Source organism: Meleagris gallopavo, chromosome 21 (assembly GCF_000146605.3).
Source record: "Meleagris gallopavo isolate NT-WF06-2002-E0010 breed Aviagen turkey brand Nicholas breeding stock chromosome 21, Turkey_5.1, whole genome shotgun sequence".
In the NCBI taxonomy this organism is placed as follows: Eukaryota; Metazoa; Chordata; class Aves; order Galliformes; family Phasianidae; genus Meleagris; species Meleagris gallopavo.
Genome location: NC_015031.2, coordinates 199,723 through 226,560, shown reverse-complemented (window position 1 = coordinate 226,560; position 26,838 = coordinate 199,723). Strand labels below are relative to the sequence as shown.

The window sequence follows — 26,838 nt, the reverse complement described above, 5'->3', positions numbered from 1 at the left end:
CAAATGACAGATGTGGCCAGGCCCCGCGAAGCTGTAGGGAGCTGAAGATGAAGGGGATAAAGTGACGGGGAATGCTTGTATAGGGTCCAGGGCTGGGGGACTGCAGGATGCTGACAGTGTCAGCTCACAGGACAAGCAGTGAACCTTGAGGAGGGAGATGGCCCCCGTGCAGTGCGTTCCTTTCTTCTCCATCCTTGCCCCGTGCACCTGGGAGCAGCCTGTGCATCGCTGCAGCTCGTCCATTGCCGCAGCCCCTGCTCTGTGCCCCAGCCCTGCGATGTGACTGGGTGCATGCAGCCCAGCCTGGCTGCCAGCAGGGCACTGGGGGAGGGCTGAGCCTCCCAAGCCCTGCGCATCTCCCATGGGCAGAGCTCGCCTTGGAGGTGGCCCAGAGCAGCCCTATCACATCCGGTGCTTGTCTCTGCAGCCCGGGCCGGAGGATAAACTATCAGGGCTGTGGGGCAGTGGATCATTCCTCTTATTATTTTCTTCTTTTGCAGATAGGGGTCGTGGAAAGTTCAGTTCCTTTTAACCCTCGCAGCTCTGTTTATTTTCCAGCTGGTAGCACAAACGCAACGTTTCCCATTACATCACAAAGGGCCTCGGACAGATCCCTCCGAAAAAACGTGTTGCAACTGTTTATTTTTTCCATATTTAAACATTTCTGACAGCCAGACCTGGCCGAGCCAAGCGATGGAGCTTTGTGAATGAACCCAGCTCCTGGTGTCTGTGTGCAGAGGGCTTTGAAGGACCTCTTCTCTGCAATGTGCTGGCTGGGGCTGGCTCGGGGACGTGGGCGACTCTGCGTTACATGTGTGCTGATTACGTGCCGGGCTTTGATTAATGGCTGCTCATTCTGCCTGGCTCCCAGGACGCTCTTGAAAACAAGATGTTTCATTTCAGTGCGCTTTCCTGGTACATTGATTCCCGTAAATAACCGAGCGCAGATTCTGTCCACCTGGAGCAGTTCAAAGAGCAGGGGGGGGCCTCCCTCCAGCCCTTGGTCACTGCTGCACCATGGGTGATGCTGGCTGCTCTGTGCTTCTCGGTGCTGCCCCACCTTCCTCTGTTCTTCCCAGCTCATAGGCTGAAAGAACCCTCCAGAAGCGCTTCTAGAATTGGGGCCGTGCAGTTGGCATGGCCCAAGCCACGGGGATGTGTGATGGGGATGCACTCCAATGGGCTGCCCGTGGCCACGGTGCTACCAAGGAAGGTGAGACAGTGCAGGGACAGCTCTGCAGGTCGCTCTCAGGCGTTGAAACCATGGCCAAAAGCAAAGCACGAGTTAATGCCACGAGGCTGAGGTTGAGCTGCAAACTTTCTCAGCTTTAGAGCGTGGCTGCAACGCGTGCTGGCAGCAAATACCAGCCCCCAGTGCTGCCTTTGCCCCCGCAGCAAGATGAGTTTGTCTTCCCAGCAGGCTTGGAAATAGAGCAGCGAGAGGCATTTCTCCCAGCTGGAACGGGCTGGGCTCCCTGGGGCTGCTGGGGAACCGCTTCCCGCGTGCAGCGTGGGGCAGAGCAGCGGGAAGGGCCGAGCCGTTCCCATGCAGGGGGCAGGAAGGGTCGGTTGGAGGGCTGAGAGCCCTGTGGGGTCGGTGCCAGTGCAGCTGTGTGCAGAGCCCTCCCCGTGGGCACGGCTGCAGCGGCGCGGTGCGGGGCGGTGTGCGTTGCCTCGTCTCACCTCTCTGGTATTCGCCGCAGCGTCGCGAGGCAACTCCCAATGCATTCCAGCCCCGAATTGCTCACGTCTCTCCTCGTTCTCCCAGGGTCTCAGTAGATGTGTGGGCGACGCTGGCTGACTTCTGTAACATACTGACCGCAGTGAATCAGTCGGAGGTGCCCTTGTACAAGGACCCAGATGACGACCTTGCCCTGCTTAGCCTGGAAGAGGATCGGCTGCTCTCGGGCTTCGTTCCCCTGCTGGTCGCCCCCCAGGAGCCCTGCTACGTGGAGAGGACCTCGGACAAGGTCAGCAGTAGGCCAAACATCCCCCCTCGATTCCTCCAGACTTTTATTCTTGGGAAGTTTTCTGTGCAAACGGAACACGATTAAGTCATTGAGAAGGGTGTTAAGGGAAAATATCGACCTTTCAGCCGCTGACATCCAGCTCTGTGTCATGAAAACCCCTCTCGACTTCCTCTGGTGTGTGTGTGCTCGCTGGCATGTTGTATATACGATCATTTCCTCACTTGTTTAAATAGTGCAGCTTGTGTTGGCAGTGCTCTCAGTGCACTCCAAATGGTTTGCATCATGCTTAAAGCACCCTCCCCCTCCCCCCAGCCACAAAACTCTGCCTTAGGAAAGCAGCCAGGACTTTTTTCCTTCTCTAAAGAGGAGAGTGATAAATAGGTGACTAGAGAGAAGCAGACACCATGTGTTAACGTACAAAAGGCTTTTAGGAATATGAAGCATTCCCCACTGCCCGCTCTCTATTTTCCTTTCTTTGCTCTAGGAGCCCATTCTAGCCTGAACTTTCCTTCGGCTGTTTGTTTTTAGAATAATGAAATCAGTTCCCTTGTTGATGTGGGGTTTGGGGTCTGCTCTCTGCCACCACCTGGCCAGGAGGGACCTGGGGGCTGATACCGTGCCTGAACCTGGGAGGGGGGGGATGAAGGAGGCACAATGGCATTTGTTTTGCACGCCCTCGGAGGCACGGCAGGATGAGAGTGGCTCTCAACAGTTTCCTGCTCGCAGGCAGAACTGCAGCAGCAGCAGTGTTGCTGTGCCGCTTCCCTGGGCAGTCGGTGCTGTAGGAGGAGAAGTGGGGTGCAGGGCTGGTGGGAGCCTGCTGGTAACAGTGGCAGTGCGTGCTCCCATGTGCCGCATCTTGACATTTTCCTGAAATGACCGTGAGAAATTGAGGACCTTTGTCACAGGGGGGACCCAGGAGGTGCGAATTTCTCTTTCACTTCTCTGTCTGCCCTGCCCGTGCTCACAGTGCTGCCCGCAGCCCCACTAAAACTGAAAGCCTTCCAGTTTTGGGGAAGCGTTTTAGTTTAGGAAGTCACTGGCAAAAAGGATTTTCAAGTCTTGTGTTTGGAGAGGTCAAACAGCGAGCACATCTCTGCCCTAAGGTAGCACAATTGCGCCGTGTGTGGCGTTGTTCCTTTGGGGACAGTCCCATCACCCCTCTCCCTATGCATGGGCTCCTTCCTCCAGGCACTGGATCTGGGCTGTGCCCCATGACGTGTGGGAGGGAGCTGTTATTCCCCAGGGTCTGACTGCTGTAACCACACAGCAGTTCATTCAGAGTGCCATCTACCTGCCCTGCCAAGCACTTGCGCTCACGTGTGTGAAAAAGGAGAAGCATCTCCTGCTGCACCTGAGCTGCAGGGCTGAGATTTGTCACCGTCTTGAGTCCCTTTGATTCTAACACCTCATAAAGAAACCGTGGGAGCTGGTTTCCATCCCAGTGCAGCAGCAGCCATGCAGGGTGTGATGGGGCTGAATCAGTTACACTGAGAAGATTGCACATCCCAGAGAGAAGGAGCCAGGCTTGGATGTCCTGGCCCGTCCACAGCATTAGGATTTCATTTTATTTTTTTGCCTCCTCAGTGGGTTTTGTTTGGTTTGAAGTAACTGACATTAGAACAGCGATCCCACCCAGCACGTCGGGGTGTTGGCTGGAATTTGTGCAAGTCTCAGAGCCCCTGTGGAGTGCTCCTTGTGTTGTGCTGCCTGCTGGTCCCTCTGCCTCAGCACCGGGCACATCACACCCAGGTGGGTTCCTTTCACCCAGCAGTGCTAACGCTGCCCGTGCTGAGCAAAAGCATCGTTGCTACAGGGGCTCTTCTTGATCCAATGTGAAGCAGCAGGTGTGTGTATGCCCTTTGAATACGGGTGGGGGGACAGGTGAGGTGGAGCAGAGAACCCATCAGCCTGACTTCCAGGAAGGAGCTGAAAGAATTGGGGCATTTTAGTTTAGAGAAAATATAGGGAAAATGCGGCTTTCAGCTGGAGAAAAGGCTGTTGTAGGAAGGAGGAGAACAAGCTGTCCTCCAGCTCTGTGCTGAACAGCGCAGGAAGGAATGGGCATAAATTGCAGCAAAATAGATGAAGATTAGGCTTGAGGAAAGGCTTCATTCCTTAGGGTAGTTAAGCACTTGAAAGTAGGCTTCTGTGCGATGTTGTAGAATCTCTTCAGCATTAAGAGACTTGTAAAAGCAGGGTGGGTGGCTCTTCTCGTACAGCTTGGGTGGAGGTGAGCTGCCTTGGTAGCAAAGTAACCTCTTTGAACCTTCCTACCCCATTAGATGTGATTTGGTAATGCTGCAGAAAAGGCACTGGAGTGGGAGCAGTTGTGTAATGACAGCACTGTGACGGCTGTGTTGCACTTTCCTGCAGTTCAGGACCTCGGTTCAACTTAACAAGAGGATCCATGAGTGCAGTCCTCAGTCTCCCACTCTGCTCCCTGCCCTCTCAGTGTGCACAGCCCAGGCAAAACCTCACTCTGCAGCAGTCCAGTCGTGTTGCAGGAAGTTTCCTGTTTGTGTGCTTTTGTCTGTTCCTGATTGACCAAGCTGCAAGCAGGTGAGAAATGGTATTTCTGTGCAGCAAGAACTCTCTTTTCAGTGCCGATTTTACATTGCTGGTTAGCAAGAGTTATTTTTCTGCACCTGGTTGCTTTCGTGTTCTCAGGGTTGGCCCAGTTTCCACGCTGTGTTCACAACAGGTCTTCGCCAGAGAGGCAGACAATGTTCTGCTCTTTGTGTTGTCAATGTGCTGGGAGCTGGGAGGAGAATTCTGGTGTACCAGAGTGGCTCTGGGAAGCTGCTGTGCTACCTCTCCTGTCGCCTGCATGGCTAGGAAGAGACCGTTTCCTCTTTGCACCAATCTCACCTTGCTTACTGATACTTTTGCACTGCAGTTTCTCAATGAATTTGGGAAAACTCAGGGGAAGGGAATCTGTTCAAAAGCAAGAGTGGAGAGTATTGGGCTTAAAATGGTGTGAGGTTATTGGCTCCACCAAGAGGATGGCTGTTTTGTAAGCTGTAAAGGACAAAACACTGTGCTTCCCACTTCTTTTTGTTTTCCGTGACCCATTTAGCAGATGGAGTGCACAATTCAGCCAGAGTTTCTCAGCAAGTTTTTGAGCATTTGGCCTGGCTCTTATTTTGAGTGAAAATGTTCTGACTCCGTTCGTTGCCATGAAGCTGTGCGTTAGGATTCCTGCTGGAGCCAGTGTGATACTTAGAGCTTCCCGTCGTCTCCTGCACTGTCATTGAGGCTGTAACCAACAAAAGCTGTCTCTGGGGTGAACATAACTTGGTGATGTTTTCCTGGGCGTATGTTGGGCAGATATCCATTGCAGCTTGTGTGATGGAACACCACCGAATGTACCAGTCAACAGCAAACTATGCAGCCTGGTGCCTGGGCTGTCAGACTGCGTCTGCAGCGTTCACAGCCGAAAGAAACGCTGCCAGTAATGGGAGCCCATGGTAAAAGGGCCTCAAACTCACCCAGCATCGTGCCCTGCAAGAGCATGGAGCAGCAGCGTGGCTGAGCTGGGCTGCAGGAAGAGGTGATGGCTGTGGGTTTGCCAGGCAGCGCTGTGTCTGAGCTGGGAGTGGGTCTGCTCTGGGTACGTTCCTGGGAATGTGGGGCACGTCCTGGATTCCTCAGCTCTCATCCTGGTGTCTGGGGAGCATCCTGCTGTGTAGTGTCTCCGGAGTGCTGGTGGCAGGGCTGCAGGAAGGCTGTGCAGTAGGGAGGTCCTCGGTGGCATCGTTCATTGTTTGCAACCCTGCAAGTTCCTCCTGTGCTCAGCATCCCCCTCTGAAAGCTGCCCGGCCCAGAGGCAGCTCTGCCCCATTCCCCAAGCAGGGAGACATGGGGGAGAAAGTGTTAATGTCCCTTCCCACAATAAACCTCCCTGCATGGGGGGTCCTGAAATCTGAGCCTCTCCCTCCTCCCCCAGCCCTGACACACGTTAATAAAAGGTTTTTAAACGCCAATAAAAAGGCAGCAGCCCCAGCTCACCAGGTCCGGGGCCCAGGGTCCTTGGGAAGGCACTTCACAAATGTGTTTTTTGCATTTTCAGGCTTTTGGCTGGTGAATAAGATTGAGGAGAAATACTCCTTCCCCTGATAACAATACAGTGAGACGCAGGATCAGCAGTGTGTGGATTAAAACCAGACGGTGCATGATTAATACGTATGCTTATAGGGCTAGTCACTGTGGTTCCCTCCTCTGAAACAGCGAGGCACTTTTTTTTTCCCCTCATGTGCATGCTCATGTGTGCAGTGGACTGTCTCAGATACTCACCACTCAGCTCGTCTGAGCCCTGCCTCATCTCTCCAGGCAATCTAAAGCCCTGAGCTGAGAGGCTCTGAGAAATTATGAGCAATATTCCGTATTGTGCTGTGCCAGCCCTGGAAATCAGGTCCTGCACAGCTCCTCTGAGCTTTGCACGCTCGGTGTGGTTCTTGTTTCACAAGTTCTTGCTTCCTGCTGTTTGCACCACTCACCTGTCCAGAGTGCCTCTTCGCAGCACACAAATCTCTTTCCTTTGCACTCTCCACCTAAAGGATGGTTGACATTCTATCTTCTCTCTAGTTTCCCCATCAAGCTCTAGATTTGGTGACCTGCTATGTTGTAGGTGAGCTATTTCGGATCCTTTAATTATAGGCTTGGGCTAAAATTAGTCCTTTCTTGTTACTCAACGTATTTACAGTATTTCGGTCTTCTTCAGGCTTTTAAGATATCTCTTGTCAATGTGTAGTAGTGTGTGTGATGCTTCTTGGACAGGGAGCCCCAGGTTTAAAGGTCCAGAAGGAGCAGCAGTCAGAGTGGCTGGGCTTTGCCATGCCTCCACAGACCCAACATTCTGTCCTTTCCAAGGCTGGATGCCATATCAGAGCGGTGGCCTTACAGTGATTTGGGGAGGACTTCTTGCAAGGCAAGAGGAAAAGTAGTGAGACCAGGAGTCAGAGAGCACAGACTCTTCCTAAGCACAGAGAAAACCCCGGTGAGGGAATGTAACTGTTTTCTCAGCATCCTTTCCATATTCCCATTCCATAACCTTCGAGCTTCTCCCCTCCAGCTGGCAGGAGAATGCTCTCAGCCCATGAGAGTGAGAGCTTCCAGCTCAGAGCTCAGTCCAGGGAGGAAAAGGGAAACTGTGAGCAGAGACCGGAGCCCCAAGCGGGAGAGTCCAAGGAGGAGTCATCCTTGAAAAACTCCTTCCGTCCCTGTCTGCCTTTCCAAACGAGCATCCCTGCCACCAACAGTGGGCACTGGGCAGGAGCTGCTGGGGTCGGAGATGGGCTCCATCCCAACCTCCACCTTCCCTGCTGCATGCTGTCCCAGGGACTGCTGCTGCTCTCCTGGGGCTGTGCAGGGCACGTTGTGGTCACTCAGCCTTTGGGTTTGGCTGGCAGTCACTGTTAAGGCAGAAAAAAGTTCGAGCGTATTTTTAAAACTCTTTTCTCCAGCTGAAGGTAAAGGGAACTCATTGCAAACAAGCACTCGTACAGCGCAAGGACGCTGAATACAGCCCTGGAGAAATCTGCAATGTGGAATAATAGTTCAGTCTCTTAAAGGAGGAGGGGGAAGATCGGAAGATCTCGTTAAAAAAAAAAAAAGCTGCAATAAATCTAGTGAGTGGAATCTGAGGGAAATGATCCCATCTGGAAAACTCCAGCGCTGGTGCTGCTGAAGGCTTAAGGAGCGGTGCAGATCGCAAAAAGCAAACCCTGCAGTCTGAGGATGACAGCCTTCTTAATTGATGTCCATTGCAACTGGTACTCTGCCAGTTTACGTTGGCCCCGTTCCAGCGTGCTGTAATTTTGGGGCCAGGTGTGAAGCGTTTCTGTTCCATCTTGTTCCCAAGCACCTACAGAAGCCTCACACATCTCACTCGAGGCTGCAGCCCTGTAGGAAACAGCTGTACAGGTATAGGTGAAAGGAAATGTCACAGCTGGGCTCGCAGTACTCCCCCGTGCTGTGCCTGGGGCTGCGCTGGGGAGGGCGAGCGGGGAGGTGGCCGCTGTCACCCGCACACCTGCCTGTCTGTCAGCAAGCTGCTTTGAACACCCTGAGCTGCTGGGAGGGACGAGGGGGTCCGAAGCTCCTGCTTAAAGAGGAGCACGGGGTGTATGCGTCAGATCTGGAGGTGGGGGTGCAGGGGGAGGCGGCACGGAGGTGGCACATCCATCTCGTGTGACTGCTCCCGTGGGATCACGTGCTGACGGCGCTCAGCCTCCTTCCAGAGGCCGAGAGTGGCACAGTCCGAGCGGACACGGTCTGAGCTTTCTGTCTGGTGGCAAACGGGGGCGAGCAGGAGCCAGTGTCTAATCTGCGGGTTTGATCAGTAAAGGTTTTCTTTGTCCAGGTCACTATTGTTAAGCCCAAGCAAGCTTCCCCGCCAGGACTGCCCTACTGTTCACCCTGACATTTTAAGACCTCTGTTGACCAGATATGAATCCACACCAAATCCTGTGCGCCGTGATCTCTGGGGATTCTCTCCTCCTCCTGTCCCATTCGTATGCAGTGCTGGGGCAGCGAGCTGCTTGCTGGGACCCCGAGCTGTGATCCGGGGCCAAGGGCAGACGCTGCCAGCCCTGCTGCTGGAGGATGCGGCGCTTTGGGCATCGTGTCACCTCAGAGGGAGTCATGCTGGTGGGTGTGAGCCGTGCACGCGTACCAGCATGCGTGCAGTGCTGCTCCCTTCGGCTGTGGTGTCAGCAGAAGGCTTTTTTCAAGTGTTTTCTGGAAGTGTGATGTGATCTTCAGCTCAAGGCGCAGACTGACAGAATAAATCAGCCTTGTCCCATGCCTGCCTTCAGTCCGTGCTGGAGCTTTCTGTGCAGATCAGATGACGCTCGTTGTTGAGCATCTTTGGCTTTTGTCGTCCCCAGGCCAGGTTTATGTAATGAGATGGAAAACTTGTGTTTGGCCCTTTGTCCTCGGAGCTGCCTCCGGAGGTTTGGTGCGGGCTCCTGGGACACAGGAAATGTCCCGTTCGTGAAACTGGCAGAGCACGTGCTCCCAAAGCCAGCGTCGGTGCGGTGACCTCAGAGATGAGTGAGAATGGGAAGGGTTGTGTTTGCTTTGGGTCCTTTAGCAGGTAACAGCCTTGCTTCGGCCACACGAGCACCCATGTGGCACAAAGCCACGGCTGGGAAGGGCATCAGGCCCAGCAGCGCACGGCCCCAGCCATGAAAAAGGTATTCACCGTGGCTGCAGTGTATGCAGAATGACATATTAGAGTTCAAACCTCTTGGAATTTGCTGATTAGTCTGTAAGTATATTGAAAGGCCTCATTAAAGCACCATTAATGCTGGATCTCCTCCCAATGAGCCATCTCTTATTGCTGCCCAGAGAAAGCTGGAGGAAATGGAGAGGCTGCTCCGGCTGGCCAAGCCGTTCCTTGGGCATGGAGCGTGGCTGCAGCTGAGGCACTCTTTTGTGGTTGCTGCAAGACTTGACGTTGTGCTTCTACTCTTGCAGGAGGGCCTGGCTCTCTGCCTGCCTCTGCCTTGTGCCTTGCCTGGTAGATGGGCACTGGAAAAGCTGTGGGTGCCCCATCCCTGGAGGTGCTGTGGGCAGGCTGAGCTGGGTGACAGTCGTCTCACAGCAGGGGTTGGAACTGGGTCATCTTTAAGGTCCCTTCCAACCCAACCATTCTATGATCCTGTGTGCTCCTACTTGGCTCTCAGTCACCCAGCTCAGCCCTCGGCCCATTGTAGCTTCGTGGCATATCTCTGTTGTGTTTCTGACCAAGCAGAATGCTTAAAACTTCCCTGCAGAAGAAGGTAGTGGCTGTGGTATCCACCAACGCAGCTATTGGAGGGACCTCAGGAAACCTGAAAAAAGCCCCAATTACTAACTCCTCATTGTTATCCTGAATAAGAAAGATCTGCATCCTGGGAAGCTTGCCAGAGCAGTAGACTGAGTGGAATTCAGGGAGTGGTCAGCCCAAATAACAGATGGGGATCTACTCTGTCTCTAAGGGAGACGGAAGGTGACCTCTGTCATTGAGCTCAGGGGCTGCCTGCCACCATTGCGGTGCGTTGTTTGGGGCTGTGCCTGGGTGAGGATGGAGAACCCAACGCCCTTGGTGGGTTATGTCCATGTCCTGTCCTGCTGTCCCATCCCAAATCAGGACAAGATATGACTGTGGTCTTATTTACTGTTTCTTTTCTTGCTGTCATTGAAGCCTAAGCGCTTCCCAGGCATTAATGAACGTATCTCCACAACACGTTGCAGCATAAGGAAAAGCAATTTCCTCGTTCAGGATTGGCAGCAGAGGTACACGAGGCTGAGGGACCGGCCTGGGTCCCACAGGAAGCATCAGCTTCAGGATGAGAACAGGCCCCTGATACCCAGCACTTGGGGCCAGTGCCTCAACCCCAGGCCACCCTTGTCCCTTAGGATGAGGGAGAACGAAGGGAAGGGTCACGCAGAGCCTTTGGGTTCTTCCCACCCGTAGGCAAGTAACCACAGGCAAGGAAAGTAAAAATGCTGGGTGTTTAATTCAGATCATTTCTTTTTTTTTCCCCCGTAATATATTTGCATATGTTGACTTAAAAAATAGGTTAAGGGACGTAGTTTTTCAGAATGAACAAAATGTACCCTAAGGTTTTGCACACGAGCATTTTACGTGAAGCATTTTTCCTACTGTGTAGCACTTGTGAGAATCCGTATCACAAAGAGAGACAATAATAACCATCCGTTTCTGTCTATTTGGTTGGCTTTCTGAAAAACATTCTCCAAACTGTGCTGGGGATAGATGGGTGCACATACAAACAGATGAAGGTGTGCACTGAGGTCTGACCACGTGGCCGGTTGCTCCATTCCTGGGCAACAGAATGGATTTACAGTTTGGTTCTCTGTTTATCTCAAGTGTAAATGATGCAGTACGTATGATAGAGCTCATTATTGTTGAAGGAATTAAGATTTATGTGTGTGAATGGAAGAAGGTGGGATTTGCTGACACAGAGCCTATTCCATGTGTGATTTTGCAGAAATACGAAGGAGGACATTGAGATCCATTCCTTGTTGTTCCTTTCGATGCCTTCAGCCCTTTTCTGCCTGGCAGGGGAAGGTCATTCAGCTGCCAGGGTGGCACCTTTAGGCTGTGTAAAGATACAGAGTTTGGCTTGGTGGATCCTTGTGTCCCATGAGGTTTAGAGTTGGGATCTGAGCATCTTTGTGGCTGGATCTGAGCACTTTCAGTGCTGCACGCATGGAGATGGCGAAGCCGCTCTTTGCTCCACATCCTTCCCTTTTCCATTTCCAGGATAAAAGCCACCAGTTGGGAGGATGATTTATTTAAATGAGTTATTTTATGTGTTGGGCTGTGTGTTGTTTTTTGGTTTGTTTTGTTTTTTTTCTAAAATGAAACATCTTGGGCTGGTGAAATGTGAGGAGAGAATTTGCTGGAACTTTGGCTAGACTTAGAACATATGTCCTGGCAATGCATGGACACAGAGCCTGAATCTCATAGTGGTGGAATCCCCACTGCTGCTCTGGGTGACCACATCAGGAGGGGACACCTGGCACAGTGTCACCCCTAGGGATGCTCCGTGTGCTCCCATATCCCTGGGGCAGATCCTCCCTCCCCACGGGCACCTCTCTCCTCTTCTGTAGCTCACTGGGCTCACGTTCCCTCAGGCAGGATTCCCGCTTTTCAGCTCTTCCCAGCTTTCACCTCGGTTTCCCCCTTTTTAATAGGAATGCTTGGCCTCTTGCACTCGGGCTCGGGGAGGAGCAGCGTGTTTCTGCAGCTGGCCTGCTGCCAGATGTCATCACTTCAGGCAGTGCCACGCTGCACATCTTCAGCAGTTTGAAATGGAGAGACAGAGGGAGACAGATAAGATCAGCAGCTTTAGGTGATGGCATTGTTTCAAATAAACCATGCATGACCCAAAGCTTCCACTTCAAATGGGGAATGAAATTGCTTCATCCTTTGACAGCTTGCTCCATGAAAGAAATTTATCTTCACTTAATTGCTTTAGATCCCAAGAGGCTGTGTACAGTAATTTCTAGGAGATAATTATATCAAATTAAAAAAATATGTGACTATCTGACTGCTGAGCCTGGATGTGGTGGCCAGAGAGCAGGAAGGGAAGGAGCAGTGCGTCCTGCTCACAGGTTGGTACTCCCATTCCTTCTCATGGAGCTGAGCTGGGCACCGGGCACCCTGATCCACATCTGATGGGGTTTCTCTGCTCCCATCTCATTGCTGGAGATGGGCAACTTGCTGGGCTCAGCCTGGCACTGCTTTTGGGTGTTCCTTTCTGATAGTGGTACGGCAGCGCTGAGGAACAAGAAAGCTTGTTGATTTAAAAACATGTATATTTAGAAGCAGAGCGTAAACTTCCTGCCCAGGCAGGGGTTGGATTCTTCACTCTGTTTGAGTTTCCAGCTTTCATTTCCTTTGCCCTCATACTTAACATTGTGTATCTCCCAGAGTGTGCCCCAGACTAATCTCCTTAACCCGCCCTCGCCCCGCATCTTTCTCTCGTTATTTGCACATCAGTCCCACTCGGGGCAGGATGCAGTGCATCTCCTGCATGGCTGCTCCTGCGGGTCCCTCCATCCCTGTGGGGCTGACCCCACACCACAACGGGCAGCAAACTCAAGCTGGTTGCTGCAGCGGGGCCAGCAGTTGCCACGTGTCGGCAGAAGACACTCTTCCATTGCTGGTTGGAACCCTCTTTGTGACTCTGGGGCATTGCTCAAGTAATCAGTTCCAGGAGGGGCAAAGCGCTCCATCAGCTGAACCTTCCTCCATCCTTCCCTCTAGGCTTCATGGGGCTCCTGTCCTCCTCTGCTTTCACCCCTATGGGGATTAAGCTCATTCCCCGCAGCTCTAAGACCACTTTGGTGTGAGATCCTGCGTGGGCTCTCACATGGCTGTCGACAACCCGGGGCCAGGAGCGAGCTCCTCCCCAGCCCTGTGATGTGCAGGCTGGTTTTTGAAGTGCGGCGCTGCTTCAGCTGTTCCCAGGAAGTCTGCAGGGGAACTGTGTTTGTACTGAGGAGGTGAAGTCCCTGTGTGTTTCTGGAGGGGATCTACTCAATGGGCTCTTTGATGTCACTGCAGTTTTTGGACTTACATCAAGTAAGTCTGAAAAAGAGAAAGAAATGCTTTGGCTTAGCCTGAAACATTTGCACCTGAGTGAGATGACCTGTGGCTGTCCTTCCCGGTGGCTGGGGGGAAGTGGTGGAGGGTTCTGCTCCTAGGAGCTGCCCACGAATTGGGGTGGTGAGGCAGAACTGCAATTGGAAGAGCGTCTCTTGAAGGCAGCCCCGCTGCTGGTGGCTTCCGTCACCCCACGCTGCAGCCTCTGGGGTGACTGTCCCCAGCTGTCCCTGCCTGCTGAGCCTTGTCCCCTAGTTCAGGCCCCAGGGTTCTGCCACAGGACTCTCGTGTTATCTCCGCCTGCCCGGCGTCAGCGCTCCCGCAGGTCACACATCCTGATCCCGAGCTGCCCGCTGCTTGGACTGCATCTTTTTTTGGATGAAATGTCTGGAGCTTGGCACATGGCAGTGCTTAGAGGCATCCGCTGCTGTGACCTCTGCAGCCCGGATAGCCTTTGCCCTGCTGCGTCCTCGCTCTGGGAACAACCCGGGGCTACTTTGAGGTTTGGCTCCCTTAGACCCAAGCTCAGGGAGGGGTTTTAAGGCAGCGATGTGTGGTGCAGGGAGCTCAGCCCCAGGACGTGTTGCCCCTTGGGCTAAAACCTTTCCCACTGTGGGGTTTTTCTATGATTTCCCATACAGGTTTTCTCAGCAGCAGCCTCTCAGTCCCTCTGCTTTTCTCTGCTTTGCTCACGTACTTCTTCACTTAACTCCTTTTTGTTGCCTTTATTGAAGAACGCGTCACCTAAAGCCGTTTGAATTGCACTCTCTGCTGCTAATAGCTCCAAAGGCTGACTGCCCTGACTGCCAGAACGAGGGACCTGAGGGGATGGGCTGCAAGGGGGTGGGCAGCCGTGTGCAGGAGTTGGCACCGGAGCATTCAAGAAGCTGAGAATGAGAGCAGCCCCCATCTGGCTCCGCGCTGCAGCTCGACGTGATCGGCATTTTGTTTCAGAGGCCGCGAGTGAATGAGTTAATGATGATCCCAGATGGCTTTGGAGTTTGCCTCTTGCCACCCCTTCCCGTTCCCTCAGGATCTCAGATGGTGGCGGAAGATGAAGTAAAATTCTACAGTTTGTTGTAAAGTTCATCTCTCTCCCCAAATCGTGCTGCAACTTGTGCGCGCTGCGTTGGCAGCTTCAAGGGGATGCTACCTGGTAATTAATTAGTTGTCAAAAGACAGCCCAGAGGTTCCAACTCCTTACATCCTTGCTAATAGAAATTGCTCTGATTACATTTTCCCCCTTGGCTGGAGGGCTGCAGCACAGGAGCGTTGCTCCATGGGCAGCTGGAGGAGCCTGAGCGTCCCACGCTGGGACTCGGAGCGTGCTGGCACACGCATGGGTGAGCATGACCCCGGGCTGAGCCCTGGCTTATCTGCTAACACTGCACTGCTCTCCCTCTGCCTTCCTCTGGCCAGCGTTCCCCAGCAGCCCCAGTTGTGTCTGACACCTCCAACAGCTTTGTGCTTTCTCTGGTTTAGCATCATTCACCATCCCTGGAGCTGTTGGGAACCGCGGAGATGTGGCACCGAGGCTCATGGTCAGTGGGCGCTGTGACAGTGGGATGGAGTTGGACTTGGGGATCTGAGAGGTCTTTTCCAACCTGAATGGTTCTGTGAGTGGGCATGGTGGTCATGGATTGATGGTTAGACGTGATCTCGGCAGACTTTTCCAAACTTGATGATTCTACGGCTCTGTGATTTGATGAGTGGCCATGGCGGTGATGAGTTGATGATCTTGGTGGTCTTTTCCAACTGTAATGTTTCTATAATTCTATGATCATTGCCACCAAACCCCATCAGTTCAGCTGTGGGTAGCCTGGTGCGAAGGCACGGGGCTGCTGAGCAGCTCTGCGGACCTCCAGGAGGTGCTGGTGGCAGTGCTCTGGTACGGTGGTAGGATCACAGCTCTCCTGGTGCACTACTGTGCCTCACTCCAATGGAGACACAACCAGCTTACCCCAGAGTGGATGGATGCAGGAGGTGCAGCAGGCAGCGTAGGCACGTGATGTGTGGCACAGCACAGCTCTTCCCTTGGCAAACACGTGCTGGAGAGAAGATCCCGTGGGCAGGAGGGCTGTGTTCACTGCTGCCCCGATCCCAGGAAGCCTCCCTCCGGGTGCCGTAAATCCAGCAGTGTGCCGGATGCTCTCACGCCCATGGTGCTGTGCTGTCCTTCCCACCCCTGGGGAGCAGGCTCCAACCCACCTGGTGCTCGCAGCCATGTGGTCCCTTCGCTTTGTGTTTAGTTAAGTGTGGGAGGACGCGATGCTTGAACTCCCAGAGCCTTTTGGCTATTGTGTTTGCTGATACGGCCCCGCAAGCAGACGTGGCATTGCACAAGCGTGGCCCTGCCCCTAACAAAGGCAGCTAGGATTTCTGGTGTTGGAAAGAGAAGCCTGGAAAGGGCATCATCTCATGCCAAAGATGAAGACAAAGGCATTTGGGAAGCAGGAAGTGATGAAAGCAGAGGGCAGATTGCAGGGCACCCGGCACTGCGGATGGGTGGCAGAGCCCCACGACAGCAGCAGGGATGGAGATGACAAACGGGACAGGAAGGCACGGGGCTGCAGGGCCACCTCGGAGCTGGACGTGGTGCAGGAGGGCTCAGGGGACACCGCTGCCATGGTGTCATTACCAGCATGAGCCAGGAGGCTGTGTGCAGTCACAGCGCTCGAGCTGCGTTCCGTGCTGCTGGCTCCCGCCCCACTTGGCTTTTCCAGCATCTGATCTGACTGTTTGTTTGCTTGCAGTGATTTCAGTTGTTTTCTATTTTAGCCCGTGACTCCCAGAGCTTGGGCTGGGGCAGGCAGGCACCGTTTGAAAGCCGCCACTTGGCGGCAACAACTGCTCGAGCAGCACCCATCTAACCCCTCTTTTCACACACTCGGAACTTCCCAAACATTAACCTTTGGATTAAAATTTTCCATGCTTGGTCTCTCCCCAGATGTGATGTCTGAGCTTTGGTTTGGGTTCATGTTTTTCGTGTTTGCTGGGTTTGTGTTATGGGAGAATGAAAGAAATACTTTTCCCATTTGAAAAAATAATACTCATAATTGTAGTTTCCTTTTTTTTTTAATTATTATTATTTTATTTGAGGATTCACCAAAAATGGCCGAGGTTTGGAGGCTGAATGGGCAGTAATTCCTGGGCTGCATTAAGGCACGCGGTGAGGTGTCCCAGCCCCAGGTGCGCAGTGCCACCAGCGGAGCCCACTGGGACCAGGACAGCCCAGTGTGAGTCAGGCTGAGCAGCTCCGGATTTGACAGAAGGAGAGTGGCTGCTTTTTTGTTTTCTAGCAAAGAAAACAAACAAAAAAAGTTGTTTCTTCAGCCTCCACGTGTAGGATCACAACACACCAGGGTAGCGTGGGCCGCACAGTTCTCTGCTCTGTGCCGTGCCATGGGCTGGTGGCCGTGGTGTTTGGGGTGCCAGAGGGCACAGACTCCGCCTTGTGCCCAACGCTTCCAAATTCCCATTCCTGGTGGCTGCACCTCTCACTGTCCTGAAGCCAAACGCTGTGCTGCTGCTGTTGACACCTCCTCGTGGAGTTCAGGACACGCTCGAGCGCTCGGCGTTTCCCTGCATTCTTTTTTCTGGCCGCTCCGCTCCAAGTCTGTGCGCTGCTCATCGGGTGGGGACCTGCTCTGTTCACACCAGCGCTTGTAATGTCTGGCCTGCAGCTCTGCCAAAGGCCAGAATTGGCTCTCCGTGCATGGCTGGATCGCAAGGACAACGTTAGATGGAGGGTGGAGTGAGCGAATACCCCTCTCTTCCTACTGTGCTTTCAGGAAATGTCTCTAGCGCAGCTGTAAGTGTGAATGAAGTCAAAAGAATGGATCGGTGCCCCCGCTCCAGCCCACCCCACTCGTCGGGGCCCATCCAGAGTCCCCACCCTATTGTTCTGGTTCAGCTCCCCCGTTTCAGGGCTGGGGCCCTGCTCTGTGCTCAGCATCCCGCTCCTGGGAGGAGGAGCTTTGGAGAAAACAAAGACGCAGCGAAGAGCTGCATAGTTTTCCTCTCGCTGCCAAGCTGCGGTTCTGATCCATCGCTCCTTTCCCGACGTGTGTGAGCAGCTCAGAGGTTTGAGCCACGTGCCAAAAGAGGAGAGCACTGGGTACGAGGAGCTGAGCCCTGCTGGAGCTTGGCTCAGTGCGAGGTGACCTCTCCGGAGCACGGCATGCTCAGAGCAGCCCCACAGTGAGGAGGACACTGAGGCACACGGCTCCTTCCAACATCACTGGGATCACCTTCAGTGGCTGGGAAGCAACGTGCAGCTTCAGCCCTCCCTGCAGCGGCTGTGGTGTGAGCTGCTGCCCTCTCTGCCCCAGCACTGCAATACCTCCGGGCTGCGGTGGCATTCCTCTGGTGTCATTGCATTGCGTCCGTGTCCCCACCCCTCTGTTTTCAAGGGAATTTCGTGGCAGCTGACACTCAGAGGGGCTGCTCCCTGCTCACGTGGCTTTCGCCTGCTTGTTATTTCAAAGCAGAGCTGCTTCTCCTTCCATTCCTGAAGTCGCTTCTCATGCAGGGCAGCTGGAGTGCTGCACCCTGTGATGTGAGCAGCACTGCTGAGCTCCTGCCCTGGGTTCCTGAGGATGGCAGTGGTGATGGAGGCAGCGTTGCAGGAGCACGTATCTCGTGTTCAAAAGCTCTCTTAAAATCAGTGGGCTGAGCATCCAAATTGTGTCCTACGCTTAAAAGGGCTGAAGGAATGAAGCACACACAACTTGGCAGAGTAGAACAACGTGGAGCCTGGGTCCAGGCGTGCTCATGTTAATGCAGAGTTCAAGATGTGTGCTTAAGCATCCTCAGCTCCTCATCCAGCACAGCAAAAGGGCGGCTCTGAGCTCTTTGGCTCGGGGTGCTTAGGAGGAACCTTTGTGGTGTTCCTTTTGTTGTGTTTCTCCTGTGTTCCTACCACCGAGACTGCCCACCCCGGCCAGTTTCCCTACAGTGGAATCCCAGTTCAGCAGCTCTGGACTGTGACCCTCTGAGAACCACTCGTGTTAGAGGAAGTGAAACCCCAGCAGCCAGGTGGGAGCGGGGCAGCCTGGGGGGGTTTTAGTGGTTCTCATTCAAACAATCCTCCTGCAGCCTCAGAAATCCCGAGTTTCCTAAAAGAAGAGGAGAAAATTCCTAAGGCTTTCATCCCAGTTCAAATATCAAGCAGGGTAAGGAGCTGGGGAAGCTGCAGTGGGATCTCAGATGACATTCTCTGAAAAGCAAACTTAATGGAGTGCGAGTATGGGATGGCTCAGGCTGTGCCCTGTACAGCTCTGCTGAGCCTGGGGGCCAGGGGGGGGAACGGATCTGGGGGGGCTGCCTGAGAGCCCCCTCCTCTTCTGCAGCCTTTGGCACCTCTGTGAGATATTTAAATGACAGACAGACATCCAGGGATCTGTAAATACTCCATCAGTGCCAACTCAACCACAAAGAAGATACAGCATTTGTGGTCCAAGGAAGTTTAAATATTTGTGGTCAAACTTAAAATTCGACATAAAACTCTCATCTGCGATGGAAGGCGTCCAGGAACTGCATGGAGAATGTATAAGCTGTGCAAACTCCCAGAAAGGGCTTCGCCGTCGCTCTGCCAGGGTGAGGCAGAACCTTCCACCCTTCCCTCTCCTCTCTCCGTGCCGCGGAGGGCAGGTATTGGTTTTGCATGGTGCACGCTGGGTGCTGCCCAGGTGCTGGATGAGGGCTGCAGGGCAGCATCCTCAGAGCTTTCTGGAGCAGGGAGCTCTTGGCAGCTCTCTTCCTGCAGCCCATGCATGGCTATGGCCACCAGCAGCTCGGAGCAGTCCCCTTTCCCTTACTAAGCAATCCTCCCTTCCTCCACCGAAGCGCCTGCTAACCACTTTCTTATCTCTCTTAACTCTGCAAAACAATCTCTGGCAAGGCAGGCATCCTCTGAAATGGCAGAGGAAATAAATTCCCTCCGTCCCTGAAAAGGAAAAGATTGGAAGCTTGCAGCAGGGAGTTCAGTCCGTGGTCTCAGTTGGTGCCACATTGGCTTCAGTGTGATAGGGATCGTGCCTTCCTCCTCCCGTAGTGTGGGATCTTGGTCTGGGGGCAGATGTACAGGGCTTGATGTTGTCCCTGCTTGGTGTTTTCACCTGCCTGGTGGAAAGCTGTGATTTTGCAGTTCTTCTGTGCTCAAAGACCCCAAAGAGCAGGAATGCCCCAGGTGCTCCCCCCAGCCGGGGGAGTTCCCAGCACCATGCAAAGCAGTGTGTGGCAGTGTGGCACTGGAGCACTTGGCTATAGGAGGAGATGTGAGCGTTTTCCCCCATGGAAATCCCTGCAGGCTTTTCCCAGAGGCGTCATGCTAACAAGTGAGCACATCATGGCATCTTCCAAACATCAGCAAAAGCCGAAGGCTTTGAACCCATTGGAAACTTTCTTCTCCAGGGCTATGGAGCTTTGACTTTTCCAGCAGGAATTGTTGTAGTCACAAGGGATTCTGCGGTACCCTTGGGTGCATTTTGGGATGCACACCTTTCCCCAACCCCATCGCAAGGTGTGACCTAGGAGGGGAAGGAGCTGGCTGTGTTTGGGGTCTGCAGGAGCCATGTGTAGGGCACTGCCAGGCTGTGCCACGGCACGAAGGGTTTGAGGGTGCAGAAGACCTGCAGTGGTGTGGGTTCTCCATTTGGATTTTTCATTTTCTCTCGGCCTAGATGAGTGAAAACTCCGTCTGTATTCCTGCCCCACGGCCACTAGGTGCCAGCCAGGGAGGGTGAACTGGCCCTGGCAGCTCTGGATGCTCCTGGTGGGCATGCCCCATGTTCCTGACCTTTGCAGAGGGGCTGTTGGGAGCACGTGTGCTCCCAGCCTGTCTGCAGGGTCAGCTGAAATCAGCCGAGAGCAGCTGTGGCTGAAAGCCCTCAGCTGCAGAAACCAGGGTGCAACCCAGCTGTGAGCGTTGCTCCGGGCTGTGAGGGTGCTTCAGTCCTACCCAGGTGGTCAAACCCCTGTGACCTGAGTGTGGGGCCACATCCTGGCAGCAGAGGCAGAGCTGGGGTACAACAGGGTTACACCCAGCACAGCTTTTGTGCAAACCCATAGGAGGTGGTGCAAAGCCACCGTTTCTCTTTGCTTTCCTGCTGCTTGCTGTGCTGCCTGCATGCTCCAAGCTGGTCCTATGGGGTACCGGGAGGCATTCAGCCCTGTGATGCTCGGGGGGTTTGTGTGGATGTTTCACCTGGTTTGTTATACGTTGCATGGTTTGGGTTGCTTGGGGCTCACTTGGTTTGGACATAGATCATCCACTTCACTCTAACTAAGCTGTGCTTAAGTCAGTGTGGCAAAATTCGGCACTATCCCCATGCTGGATCACAGGTTTGGCTCTGTCCTCCTGGTCCCGACCCATTCCAGTCTCTGAATGTGGGACCTCTCTGTGCTGTGACTCAGCCTTCTCCTGTCCTTTTCTCCTTCAGACTCCTGCTGCTGGGACATGCTGGTGTCTCCCCTTCTCCCCTTTGTACTCAGGAATGCTGAGTGGCAGCGGCAGCTCTGAGCAAACCCTCTGCAGCACCACTGCTTCCTGTGCATGCCGAGTCCAGGCTTTCACCAAGCAAAGCTCAGCACCCCACAGTGAGCGCACGGTGGGAGCAGCCCTCCACGTCCCAGTCCTTGCGGTCCCCAAGCAGCTGGCCCAGCTGCCACAGCTCCTCAGGCTAAATGCAGCTGAAGGAGCTGCATTCCTGCTTCACAGTTATTTGCTCTTTAGGACGCTGCGTAAAATTAACAAGTTGTAAAAGCCAATTGAAGGCAGCGATTCGCCTGGCTGCAGGGAGATGCTGAGCTTCTGACCCCCAGCAGGAACGGGGCTGCTCCGTGGCACCCCAGGTGCACGTGTTCCCCCAGACCCAGTCCTCCAGGAGACTCCGATCTCAGCTTCACCTGGAGGCACCACGAGCACAGGGTCCTGAGAGGACTCAAACACAGCAGCCTGGTGTGTCTGTACGGGCAGCGAGCGTGTTAATGTGCGTCCTGCTGCGTCCTGCCCAATGATCGGGGACGTTAACGGGTGAGCCAGGAGCTGGAAGCACTAACGAGCCGTCTCGGCGTGCCACCAGCCTGCGGTTAGCGTGTCTGATCTGGGGTCAGATTAGAAACCTCGCACCTCCAGGCACAGCCGGGTGACACAGCCGGGTGACACAGCGCTGGCACCGAGCACCACCGCAGCCCCAGGTCCCACGCGGCCCCGAGAGGCACCGCAGAGGAACCGACCCGGGTCACGTCGGAGGGCACCGGCCCACTTCAGCAGTTCTCGGTTTCGGTTTTCCTTTGAGAGCTGCTGTGTGCGTGTCAGCCCTATTTTAATACCCGGCGGCGACACGGAGCCAGGCTTTCGGTTCCTGCTGGCTGGCTGCTCGCTCGCAGGGGGAAGGGTGCATGGGGCCGAGGTGTCACGGCAGCATCACCAAATGCATCAGCGCCGTTCCATTTCAGATTCAGCTCTGGGAGAGCGCGCACAGCTCCTGGTGGCTCTGCTGAGCTCTCCCTTAAGCTAGCGCGGAGCTAACGCTGTGCACCCCATGACTATCCCCGTGGTTCTGGGAACGTGGCACTCACGTTTCTACACCGAAACGGGAAGTTTGGTGGCATGTCACGCTCTGCCATTGGCTGCCACTGGTGGGTCACTCCTTTCCCAGCACCCCAGCCTGGCTCCAGGCAGGCAGCCCCGGGGCTCTGGCACGGTCCCGGCACACACGTGATGGAGATGTGTGGAGCGTTCGCTCGGTGCCTGTTTTTCGTTCATGTGGGCTGGAAAAATGTGTTCATGAGACAAGTTGCTGTGGCATTATGTCATGGGCCTTCGGTTGGGCTCTTTGCTCCCTTAGCAGATGATCTGAATTGGAGCATCGGGCTGCACCGGCTTGGCAGGACATTGGGAGCTTACGTGAAAACCTCGTGGGTCGTAAGCTAAGTGCAATTATTTTATTTCGGGAGCAATCGACCTCTCCTGCATCCCTTTCCCTGCTGCTGCTGTACGCCCCACGGTGCACAAATGCTCACAGGTGGGTCCCTGTGGCCGTACCCATGTGGGCAGGGATGATCCCAGCACCTTTGACATGAGGGAACTGCAGTCACCAGAGCTGGAAAACCCCAGGCTGGAGCTGCCCTGGCTGAGTCAGGCCGCTCCCTGCGTGCTGTTACCATCCGGCTGAGGGTGAACCTGGCCATGAGGTTTCCACCACTTCCCCTGGGGCCGCTGCAGCCAGCAGCTTTCACAGGGGGTGTTTCCCATGACAACCATTCTTTTCTCTTCCCTTTGGATTTTCCCCGTGGCAGAACCATTCCTACAGGAGTGCCAGGAGGATGGAAAAGTTCCTTTTGTGACATTCGCTGGGCTCACTCCAGGCTGGACGCAGCACAGAGGGGACAGTCCCATTCCCACCTCACCTTGTCCTGTAGGGCACCCTTTTTAGGGGCAGGCATGGGGCAGCTCCAAGCACTCTGCTGCCTGCTCCAAAGGTGCCTTGTGTGGGCAGTAACTGGGGTGGGAGGTTGCAGGTCAGAGCAGGGTCAGGTCTTTGACACGCACGGCAGCGACGCGGTGGTTAAAATTAGCTCGTGGAGAGGAAACTGGCAGCATTGTGGAAGAGCAGAAGTTTCCTCTCACGGCAGCATGGTGCTGCGCTGCAGGACACTGCCAGCCCCTGCCTGTCCCCATCCCTGTCCCCGTCCCCACCCAGCATGGGGTGACCCGGGGTTGGCAGTGCCCTGCTGGGTGTCCCAAGGATGGGGTCTGCTCCACCTAGGAGTCAGTGGGGATGCTGGGGATGGGGTCTGGAGCCTGCTTTGCCCTGGGTGGGAACTGCAGCAGAAGGTTCTCAGGCATGAATGTGAATTTTGCAGAGTGGGTGACACTTCCAGGCTCCGTTTGCTTCCCCATGGCTGACTGCAGGCAGCAGGAAGCACCGGAGGAGCAGACTGCAGGTGTGGAGCCCCACGGCGATGGGGGATGAGGAGGGTCATGGTGGAGGCACAGGCAAAGGCCACGGAGGCACCGTGCTCCTGTGCTCTGGAAACTCCATTTGAGAGCCTCATAAATGGATAATTACCTGAGCTATTGAGTTTCCTTCTGGCCAGATCCATCCCAGCCTCCCTGACAAGGGCTCGCCTAACGGCCTGTGGGGCCAGCCTGCAGGATGGGGTCGGGATGGAGCTGGTGTTCATGCCCCTGCCCGCCTGCCCCACACCTGCATCCCTCTCTCCTGCTTTCAGCTAGGGGGGTGCTGGCATTTGAGCAAAAACAGAACGGTAAGGACTGACTGCATCATTCATCCCTCCCTGGGGACGCTAGGCAAATCCCTTTCATCCCCATCTGTAAGGCAAAGGGGACCCCAAACAACTCAGTGCCCTCCATGTGCTGCAGGGCTCTCTGCCCCCGTGCTCCTCTCTGCCTGTTGCTTCCCCTTTGCACTGAATTTGTTTTCCTTTCCCTCTCCCCAACCCCCTCGCCCTCACCCCACAGGTTATTGCAGCCGACTGCAAGAGGGTCACAGTTCTGAAGTATTTCCTGGAAGCCCTTTGTGGACAAGAAGAGCCTTTGCTGGCATTCAAGGGTGGAAAATATGTGTCAGTGGCACCCGTCCCAGACGCCATGGGAAAGGAAATGGGAAGCCAAGAGGGAAAACAACTGGAAGATCAGGTACCGTGCGGGAAGAGCGCGCCTCAGCGAAGGAAGAATCACCCCAGTGGGGCCCAGCCTCTGCCTGCCCCACAGCTCCCACTATTTATAGCTGCATGTGCATTTTATGGGGAGAATCGGGGGGGGCAAATAGTGCAGGGCCCTCGAGCGTGCTTTACTCGTGCCCTTTGCTGCCAGCCCGGGCCCTGAGCCTCTGTCTTCCGTGCTGCTATGAGTTCCAGATGCTGCTTGGTACTGCGTGCAGGGGGGGCCTGGCCTGAACGCCCCTCCCAGGAGGGGAGGTGGGCGAGGGAGCGTCAGGGTTCAGCCTCAAGATCGAGTTGAGAGCCGTGGAGCTGCTTGCAGCAGAGGCCCGGGCTCCAGCCTCCAGCACACGTACAGGAAGAGCTGACATTGGCGCCCCGTCCCTCCCCTGCCTCTCACATCCTGATGTGATTAAGGAATTCAGCTCTTGTTTTTCTGCCCTTGCTTGTTCCTGTAGGCCTTGCTTCGCTCCAGGATCCATGTGTGTGTTTAAGGGCCCTGCCAGCCGCGCTGCAGGTTGACTCTTTTCTTGTGTTTCATCTTGCAGTTTGAAAGGCTGAGGAAACAGCGGTGTGGGGCAGAGCCACCCAACTCCCAGTCTCCTCCCAGTGCCGAGGGAATCGCCCGCTGCCTCCACTGGGTGGCCTGTGATGTGTGTCCCCTGTGCCCCATGAGGCTGACAGCCATGGGGACCCTCCTTGTCACTCCCAGTGAATGGCTGGGGCTGAGCAGGGCATGAATTTTAGGTGTTTTCACAAGTAAAGGGGACCCTGGAGTCCCAGACCCCTGTCCTCCTCTGGAGGCTGCTCAGGAGGTTTTCATGCTGACACTGCAGCCCACGTAACATCTGGGATCTTCAGGTCCCACCAAGGTGACAGGGGCACTGCTCTCTGTTGTAGGGCTATGCGCTCCTGTTTCTGCTCCATAACCACAGCCTCCACGTGGCTGTGGGAACCTCTCCGCGCTTTCCTTGCACAACCCTGGAGCTTCCTCCTTGGGGTCTGAGCACAAGGCAGCTCCCAGCTTGCCAGTGTGACCAGCCCTGAGCCCTGGCAAGCAGAGCCCGACCCGAAAAACCACAGCGGATCTGCACCCGACGTGCCTCACAGCATCCCCCATCCTCTGTGGTCCAGGCTGTCCCAGAGAGGGAAGTGAGCCCGAGGGCTCCCTCTTCCTCCTTCCCAGGGCTCAGAAGTCACAAGCAGAGTGGAGCGCTTGGTTCTGTGGCCAGGCATGTGCATGGCTCTGGGTGGAAGGACTGAGCGTGCAACTGAGCGGTGCTGGGATTGCCGAAATGAAGACTGCAGGTCCTTGCCCACACGTGGCAGCCTGCTCTGGGTAGCAGTGCTCTCTTGTTCTTTTTCGGGATCATCTCAAGATCTGTTGAGGTGCTCCACATGTGTCTGCCCTCAAGCAAGGCAGCAGCGTCGTGGCTGCAGGGCAGGCAGGTGGAGACCAATAGCCTCCTCTCACAGGGATGTGCCAGGCAAAGTGCTATTTCCCTAAATACCGTGCTTCCTACCTCGCAGAGCTGAAGCCTGTAAAGCATCAGTGAGTCACTCAGGGCCGTGGGAAGAGTTTTCCAACACCAGGCAGTTTGCTTATAGAACAGAGTTTTAACAGGGCTGCCCCTGCCCTGCCTCGTGTCTGGCATCTCTGCTCCATTCCATTGTGTCTCATTTTCCTGCATGTATGCCATGTATTTGTGTTGATTGCTTCTTTTAAAGGTTTAGGAATAGTCTCCCATCAGTGTGGGACAGACTGTAATGGGTGGGGATTTGTGTGCTGAGATGAGGGAGAACCACAGCCCCTGCCGCCAGCATCCCTTACAATCACTTCTGTCCTGTTTTTGTCTTTGTACATTTCCTGGAAGAAGGAAGATGATGTGAGGATTGAGGCATTTGAAGATGACTCAGAGGCTGAAGGCAGTGGAGGAGAGATGGACATCAAGGAACTCCGAGCCAAGAAGCAAGCGTTGGCCAGGAAGGTGGCAGAGCAGCAGCGTCGGCAGGACAAGATTCAGGTAGGATGGGCCCACATCCAGCTGAGGAACTGCTTTACTTTTGTACCTGGGCTGATCCTATCTCACTGTGCTGGGTGTACACAGCTTTGTTTAAGGTTTCTTGGGATGTCCCTTAGTCCCACTGCAAAACCCAGCTGCACTTTCAGAGCACAGAGCCAAACAGCATTGCTGAACCACCCCGGGGTAAGCTCTGCCCTCCCAGTGCCTGGGCTGAGCATGCTGGGCCTCCAGGAGCCCACAAGGAGCTGCACAGCGCTTCTCATGGAGTTGCTGGCGCTCCCTGCAGTGCTGACAGAGCTCCTGCTGGTGGCTGCAGTGCAGCGGGTGCCAGGCAGCAGGCTGTCCCGGGCTGGGACAGCAGCTCGGTGGCCCCAGGGCTCAGTGAGGAGGCGGCTTTCCCATGCAGCAGGGCACGGGCAGACTGGGGAGAGGGTGGGACGTGAACGGCAGAGTTCATGTGGGAGCCAACAGCGGGAAAAACAGCCTGCGGATGGCTGCCGCGGCCAGAGCGCTGCTTGCGAAGCGTTGCCATCGTTATGGGGACAAACAGACGGGATACAGGTGATGCTGTGCTGGCCCTGGCCTAATCTTAGCACATCTCCCAGTGGGAGCCTGTGAAGCGAGCTGGGGAGCAGCTGCCCAGCAGTGCCTTCTGTTGCTTTAAGAGAGAGCTGACATGCACGCTGCTGGCCGCCTCGCCGCTCGCAGCCCCTCTTCCTTCAGCCTCGTGGCCCAGATGAGGATTTCTCAGCAGAGGAAAATTCTCCCTGGCTCCCCTCCCCCTCACCTCCGCCCTCTCTAATGCCCAGGGCCCTTCACTTCCATAATTCTTCATTTTCCAGCCTTGAACGTAAGCCAGACACATCTGTCTGGCCATATGCGTGAACTCTGCAGTGTGTGCCGAGGTGGTTGTAAAACAGGGCTGCTGAAGGCCCTACTGGGAGAGCGCACACATGTGTACCCTCCGGCTATTGGCGCCGGGCCCAGAACCACTGCGCTTCACTTTTCCAAACCCACCCCAACCTTTTCAGAT

At 54.8% G+C, this 26,838-nt stretch overlaps 1 protein-coding gene and 1 long non-coding RNA gene across 2 annotated transcripts in view; one reads left to right on the top strand and one right to left on the bottom strand.

Moving 5' to 3' along the window:
- The window catches only part of LOC100541939 (SMG6 nonsense mediated mRNA decay factor), a 77,724-nt gene extending 50,918 nt beyond the window's left edge, over window positions 1-26,806 (top strand). Inside the window, 3 exon segments of the mRNA XM_031556395.1 lie at window positions 1,769-1,970; window positions 23,582-23,758; window positions 25,656-26,806. Coding sequence (XP_031412255.1) covers window positions 1,769-1,970; window positions 23,582-23,758; window positions 25,656-26,423 — 1,147 coding nt within the window. The 3' untranslated portion in view covers window positions 26,424-26,806.
- LOC109370612 lies at window positions 619-1,208 on the bottom strand. Its single transcript, XR_002120885.2, has 2 exons — window positions 959-1,208; window positions 619-877 (listed from the first exon to the last, which is right to left on the bottom strand). It is a non-coding gene; the product is annotated as an uncharacterized LOC109370612 (long non-coding RNA).
- Window positions 26,807-26,838: the final 32 nt, after the last annotated feature.